This window comes from Radiomyces spectabilis (assembly GCF_025331425.1).
Source record: "Radiomyces spectabilis strain NRRL 2753 chromosome Unknown BYT42scaffold_1, whole genome shotgun sequence".
NCBI classification, from domain to species: Eukaryota; Fungi; Mucoromycota; class Mucoromycetes; order Mucorales; family Radiomycetaceae; genus Radiomyces; species Radiomyces spectabilis.
In genome coordinates this window covers 2,783,637-2,790,850 of record NW_026251926.1, presented here as the reverse complement: position 1 = coordinate 2,790,850, position 7,214 = coordinate 2,783,637, and the positions used below count along the sequence as shown (strand labels likewise).

Genomic DNA, 7,214 nt, shown 5'->3' with positions numbered 1-7,214 from the left:
TGTGAGGACTTTTCTATGATTAGAGACGGCCATAGTCTTCGAAAAAAATGATAGCCACCCAACATCTCCATTAGTACAATCAGAGAGTAGTTGTTTCATATACTTTGAAACAATACTAATAGACAAGTGCAAAGCAGCTACAGTTTTCTTTAAGCTTTTGCCATTCAAAAAGATATACTTTAATGCTGTTAAGCTTATCTTCAGTTAGTTTTTGGTGCATGTTATGGTCATAATTATAAAATGGTGATTAGAGAAAGGTGGATTCAAGAATGCTAGTATAAGAATACGTTTTAAGGACTTCTGTTTTACTTACTATATCAAGATGTTATTATTTATCCATTTTTAAAAAAATGTTCCTATGTTTTGTGTATGCATTTCTGTAATAACATTTGCATCTCCACTAAAGATACTGTAAGAATGGTTCTCGAGATGCCTCCATGAAATAATTGAAATGAAGATGAAAAGAACTGACATGAGATGACTGAAAATTCACACCATAGTAAAAAAGAGCTCGCTGATTATGGGAATGGAAAAAAAATTGCAGATTTTATGTGGAAAATCCACCCAGCCATAAAAACGTCAAAAAATCACAATTTCGAGAATCATTTTTACCTCCACTGTAGATTAATCATAGATGACTAAGTGATATGATGGAGTGATATCATATAGATGAGAGATACTGTAGAGATGGTACAGTATACAGTAATGATATGTATAATAAGATAGGTCTGACCTGATCTGATCGATCCAATTCTATGAGGAACCCTCTTTGCTAGAATATACTTCGTTATTAAAGTTTATCATAGATGATAGACAAGCACTACTGTAGCATATCACAATACCATAATGATAGAAATGTACTACAGTAAGCACTTCTTTTCTTCCTCCAAAGATCGGACACCTGAAAATATTGCCTTAAAAGATTTCCAGCCTGTTACTTTGATTAGATACACTTCTTTACTAAACTCTATCATATATGGTGACCCTTTCAAGTGTACAGGGATGTTATGTCAGTTAAGCGGGAATAGAGCTCCTTAACAGGTCGCCGCGTCAGTGATCCAAACTAGCTTGAACCGATAAAAACTGGGTCGAGTCGACTATTTTTGAACTGGTAGACGGTTCTGGTCAGTCTCTGACCCGAACCGATGACCCGATAGTGACCCGACATCTGATTCAGCTGGTAATGTGAGAAGCGCAAGGTGTCATGTGGATGAGAAAACGAGATGCGAAATTAGAACGTGTAATAAGAAGTGAAATATGAGCGAGATACGTTCAGGTGAAGTGACAACCGTCATAGGAAGAAGCAACAATATTCGCGTCATTTGAGCATCATTCCTAATGATGATCCCATGCAGAATTGGCAATGGCAGTGGAATGAATTGGAGTAAGATGCCCCGGATTTCGGGACAGTGTAGAGAAAAGAATACACTTTTTATGAATAGCAAAAAGGCGCGGCACTATAAAAAACATGCTCAAAAAAAGTCGCAGTGTGATGGCAGTCTCCAGCTCCACCCATTATGCATTGAATGCAACATGAAGCTAATGGAGTTCATGAATTGCACGATTCCGCCCGAAATGCTTTGCATATATGTTTTAGAGGACGTTGCCATAAAGATATTTTTATTTCGCCAGCGTTTTTCATATCGGCAAGGAAGAAAAGTGGGTGAATAGACGCTTTTTCTTATTTTCGGATTTATCGAAAAAAATTTCTTCCTCAAAAAGCTATGATAATAGTAAGCGTTGCCCTTACGTTGAGCATACTTGATCGTTGTTGACAGCGTTGTCTTATAATTGTGTCCCAAAAAAAAACCATTGTAAAGTTGAGTGTTTGGACAATTGAAAAGGCTGAACATTTGGTCCAATCATATATGCCCATTTATGATCCGTTAGAAATTCGACCTTGCTTTTTCCCAAACTCGGCACATCCGCTTTGGAAAAAGGCGGGGGCACAAATGGAGCGAAGGATGAAATATTTGGTGGCTGAGCACACAAAATGCTTTTTGCATAGACTTCCCCTTCGCCTTTTTTATTTCTTTTTGAAGTGCTGACATTGCAGTATATTGTGTCCTTTCAAAAACATCCCTATCGTATGCTCAATATGACTCGACTGACATGATATCTTTCTGTTTCGTGGCAAAGGGCCGTAACATTTCGAATCATCGGACTCGATATTACAAGTTGAAGGTACGCCCTCTGGTGTACTGTGCTGAGTTCAGTGACGTCAGCACGCTATTGAGATCAGAGAATGGAGATGATATTTGATTATTGATAATCATATAAGTCTAGTGCCGTACAATAGATTGAATTCCTGTGCTAATTCTCCTGAATTTTCTTAATCGATCCCTAGGCGTTACTTATCATGAGTGATTCAGAATCCTCAAGAGATTCTATCGACGACTTCTCCTTTACTTTGCCTGACAAGTGCAGATCGGGGCGTGATCTCATGAGCAAGTTAATATTAGATGAGAAACGTGTCAATAATATCCTTGTCAATGAAATGATTGGTATGAGCTCACATCTTTTGCCATTGCTTTATCTAATATCTAGTTTTCTTTTCGTTGCTAGGTCAACATGCTGTCGATCAATACGTGTCAAGGCCGATCGACTGGAGGAACTTCTCGGAGTCCAATGTCCTTTACATCGCCTCATCTGCACGACAGGACAAGCTTCTGCCTCCTGTTCTTGTGAAAGTCCTGTACACAGCGAATATGGCATCCTACCGTCGCTTGATTTATTACGGTTTATCTATAATTGAGCGATACTCGGCACCACCAGTTGTACTCGTTATCGTCATTCATAACACCACTACACAGTTGGCCGATCTTGCTGCCATATCGGAGAAGCAACCCTATCTTTTGGAGCTACCTTGCGACGGTTGGGCAAAGTCGTGCAACATACTCAACGCGTCTTCCATTTCTGATCATTTACAACACACTCCTTTGAATCCTCTTGTCGCGCTTGGCCATTTCTTAATCCGACAAAAACCATTGCTACGGGATATTGATCGAAACGACGATATCACCATTCAACAACTTTATAATATCGCGAAAGAAATATTCGGTAATGATTTGCAAACCGCATCAAACACGACGGATGTTCTACGACAAATTTATGATCAGTGCAGCAGGGCAAGAACGGCTCTGTGCGAGGATGTTTCCGATGTTTCCTTAAGAAAGCGGACGATCGATTGCTTAGACCAAATTCTAATTATCATCAACGACCAGCAGGAGCCATCAGCAACTGCATTGCCAAACAACACAAATAATTCTAGGACTAAGGACTGGCAGTTTGTTGAAAAGTGTCTCAATGATCACGGCTCCTGCAACTGGGAGAGCATCTTTCAACTGGGAAAAACAAAAGGGTTATTTAAAAGCTATGCAAAATGGACGAGCGCCAAGTCGGCGTATTATCGACAAAAAAAACAGAAGCAATAGCTTTTCTTCTTCATGTATATATTTGTATTAACTATGTCAATATCATTGTATTTCCTTGTCACTTTTTATGCTGTATGCCAAACTATGGTAATACTGACCAATGATGGTTTCACGCAAACGGTGGATCTGCAGGGTCGAAAACAGCGTCCACTCAAGGTTGGTATCAGCGCGGAAATAAGATTATGGTACTCGTCGGTAGCTATGTTACACAAAAGACGATGTGTTGACTTAATACTAGCTGTTTACCTGTGCAATACAAAAGCAAGGCTTTGATTCTTCTTTCATACTTCGTTGTCCCGTGTTCCTAGGACAAATTCCGCCGGCTCCACTTTTCCGTTCCGATGTGGTTGGTTAACCCAAAATCGAGGAGTGAAGTTTCGAAATATCGGCACAGCACAAACGCAAATGTAGAGGGGAATACTGGCGTAATTATTAGCGAACAAGTGTCAAATAATTCTGTCGTTTGTCGTTGTATTTATCATGATGATAAAAAGTCTCGCAGAGAATAGTATATATATATATCATACTTGAAAGAAAACTAACTACGTATATAGACATGAGGTGAGCTTTTATAGCTCGTTTATTACGAAGGTTTACGCTTTACGCAATCATCCAACTTTGAAGCAGAATAGCCAGAAAAGCTGTTCAAATCCAGTTTTGATTTTGGACCCTCTGGCTGCTATTTTTTTTTTTTTTTTTTTTTTTTTGGAAGAAGGTATTGTTGTTGGGGATCTAATTGATATTTGAACAACACTGAAAGGGGAAATGGCGATCTTGTCTTGGCACTGTTACTGTTCAGTACCTTTAGTTAACCATGTAGAGTTTCGTTTAGATTAGTGCGAAATGCTGATTCGTCAATGAAATCACAGTTGCTGCAAGGATTTCATGTCATTCTTCAACCATGCATCACCCGGTTGAACCTTTCCTCAATCTTAGCAGGTAAATCTCGAGCGATTGATTAGAGATGTACTTTCTTAAAGGTTACTTTGCACTTCCGGTCGTAAAGTTATATATTAGGGCAGTTATCGGACACTTCTAGCCCTGCTCGTTTTCGCTCTCGGTTTTCCTCAACACCCGCTGACACCCTTCTCAGGTTTCTAAGGTGGTTTCATGTACACGTATTCGCTAAAGTTAGTAATAGAATCAAGCGGGTCGGTTTCAAAATTAACGTCCAGTTCGACAACGGCGACTACATCATCTTCATCATCGACCATGTTGCTAGGACCATGTTATCGATAAACGTAGTTGACATCATATTCAAAATAAAGCGACAAGATTATATGACACTTGTGCGTTAATAAGTACGCCAGTATTCGCTGTGACATGCGTCCGGTGCTATGCCGATATCACGCCTCTTACTCTACTTGTGTAACTTCACTTCCGATCCTGAAGATGTACCAGCAATTTCTCAATATCTGAAAAGAAAATCGCGGTTTGCGTTAACCAACAACATCGGGAATAAGGTCAAGTGGAGCGGACGGAGTTTGTCCTAGGAACACAGCACAACGAAGTATGAAAATCAAAGCCTTGCTTTTGTATTGCACAGTATACAGCTGGTATTAAGTCAACACATCGTCTTTTGTGTAACATAGGTATCGAGGAGGTATCATAATCTTATTTTTACGCAATGATACTAACTTGAGTGGACGCTGTTTGCCACCCTGCAGATCCACCGTTTGCGAAAAAGCATCAATGGTCAGTATTACTATAGTTTCGCATACAGCATAAAAGTAACAATGAAGTACAATGATATGGATGATAATTGTCGATAACAAGTTTAATATGCATATGACCAATAATAGACGTTGAAAAATTATTTGCCTTTTTTTTCACGATAATATGCTGACTTGGCGCTTGTTCCCAGTTCAAAAGCGGTTTCCCAGTTGAAAGCGCCGTGGTCTTTGCGATACTTTTCAACAAATTGCCAGCCCTTGGTTCCGGTATCATCGATTTGTTGGATAAAGAAAAAAAAAAATAGCCCAGAGCGACAAGAGGATTCAAAGGAGTGTGCTGTAAATGATCAGAAATGGAAGACGCGTTGAGTATGTTGCACGACTTTGCCCAACTGTCACAAGGTAGCTCCAAAAGATAGGGTTGCTTCTCCGATATGACAGCAGGATTGGCCAACTGTGTAGTGGTGTTATGAATGATGATAACGAGTACAACTGGGGATATCGAGTGATGCTTCAGTACAGATAAACCATAACCAATCAACCGACGATAAAATGCCATTCACTTCCACATAAACAGGGTGTCAGAGGAATTATCATGTCGTGCAAATGAGGCGGTGTAAAGGACATGTGCTTTCAAGGAGTTCATTCATTTTGTGGGCCTTGACACATATTGATCGACAGCATGTTTATCTAGGAACGAAAAGAGAACAGGAATATTAGATAGACCGATGGCAAAAAAAAAGGGGGCCTATGCCATTGATCTCATTGAGAAAGAAATTATTGACATGTTTATCATATTGTATCAGCTTGCTCATTACATTACGCCCGGGGTTGTACAGTACTTGTTAGGCAAAGTGAAGGAGAAGTCGCCGACAGAACTTCTTGAAAAAATCAAATCAAAATATAAGTGACGCCGAGGGGATCGATTGTTTAAGTTCAACGAAAATTTTTGATTAACAACTTTCTGGATGGTGATGTTATGCACTGATTACGGGAGGATCAGTGCAAGCTGGACAAGAGGGTGGTGTTAAGTGCTTTCGCAAGACAAGGACAAGACAATACAAGAAAAGGAATAAAACAGAAATAAGAACGAAATCGGAACAAGAATATAAACAGGAAAAGAACCAAGCCAAGGACAAGACAAGATGGAGAACAAGATAGTACGAGAGAATACACACACACGCACAATTCTTGACTGGGGTTTATTTCATAAAAGAGATCGGGGTATTTATACTAAAAGATGCGAAACAGAAGAGACAACGATAATAAAATAAATAAATGAAATGCAGAGCATAACATGAGGTAACGCATAGATCGATAGAGGAGAACACAAGAGCAAGTATAGGGGTAAGCGCATGGACCAGCATGGCAACAAGTGTGCTTGGACCAATAATGCACATGGCCATGCATTATCGCCAAGACAACGTGTGCGCGGGAATGGTCATGACAGGTGATGTCAGTTGCAAAGCAAAATCAGCGAGGATTCGGCTGTTAATGAATATGGTTGTTAAGACCATATTTGGCGCTGAAGCCAAGAACGATATACACTTTGGCCCACGGGATGGTCTTATCAGACAATACCTGGCGTTTATATGTCCTCAACTTGCAAGAAAGCCAACTCATCACTTGTTCTGATCGTCGTTCAGCATACAAAGCTGATAACGACTTTGTATGGTGCCAACGGTATTAGGGAGGAAATCAGACAATGAGCGATCACTCTGAGCTGGTATCAGCAAAGTGACAAGTGAGGTGCCGCGTTCAGCAAAATGAGCCAATGAAGGCTGGATATCATAGAAAAGCCAACCAATGAAGTTCCGAGTTGCATTTCGAGTTGCATCCAGTGTAGACGTTACACATTTAGCAAAATAAGCCAATGAGAGCTGGGTATCGAGGAAAAACTAACCAATGAAGTTCCGAGTTGCATTTCGAGTGCAGCCAGTGTAGACGCTACACATTTAGCAAAATAAGCCAATGAGGGCTAGGTATCGAGGAAAAACTAACCAATGAAGTTCCGAGTTGCATTTCGAGTTGCATCCAGTGTAGACGTTACACATTTAGCAAAATAAGCCAATGAGGGCTGGGTATCGAGGAAAAACCATCCAATGAA

The 7,214-nt window shown here is 40.1% G+C and overlaps 3 protein-coding genes across 3 annotated transcripts; 1 reads left to right on the top strand and 2 right to left on the bottom strand.

Annotated features, from left to right (window-relative positions):
- Window positions 1–2,359: 2,359 nt before the first annotated feature.
- BYT42DRAFT_488958 (uncharacterized protein) lies at window positions 2,360–3,434 on the top strand (the record flags this gene model as incomplete). Its single annotated transcript, XM_051563903.1, has 2 exons — window positions 2,360–2,504; window positions 2,566–3,434. The coding sequence occupies 2 exons, from the start codon at window positions 2,360–2,362 to the stop codon at window positions 3,432–3,434; spliced, it is 1,014 nt and encodes a 337-aa protein (XP_051428802.1).
- Window positions 3,435–5,011: 1,577 nt separating this feature from the next.
- On the bottom strand, window positions 5,012–6,069 carry BYT42DRAFT_37841 (uncharacterized protein). Its single transcript, XM_051563300.1, has one exon. It carries the CDS (start codon window positions 5,664–5,666, stop codon window positions 5,124–5,126), a length of 543 nt encoding a protein of 180 aa, XP_051428801.1. The 5' UTR covers window positions 5,667–6,069; the 3' UTR covers window positions 5,012–5,123.
- A 234-nt stretch (window positions 6,070–6,303) lies between these two features.
- Window positions 6,304–6,887, bottom strand: BYT42DRAFT_553945 (uncharacterized protein). The gene is made up of 2 exons (XM_051566541.1): window positions 6,689–6,887; window positions 6,304–6,595 (listed from the first exon to the last, which is right to left on the bottom strand). The coding sequence occupies exon 2, from the start codon at window positions 6,511–6,513 to the stop codon at window positions 6,310–6,312; it is 204 nt and encodes a 67-aa protein (XP_051428800.1). The 5' UTR covers window positions 6,514–6,595; window positions 6,689–6,887; the 3' UTR covers window positions 6,304–6,309.
- Window positions 6,888–7,214: the final 327 nt, after the last annotated feature.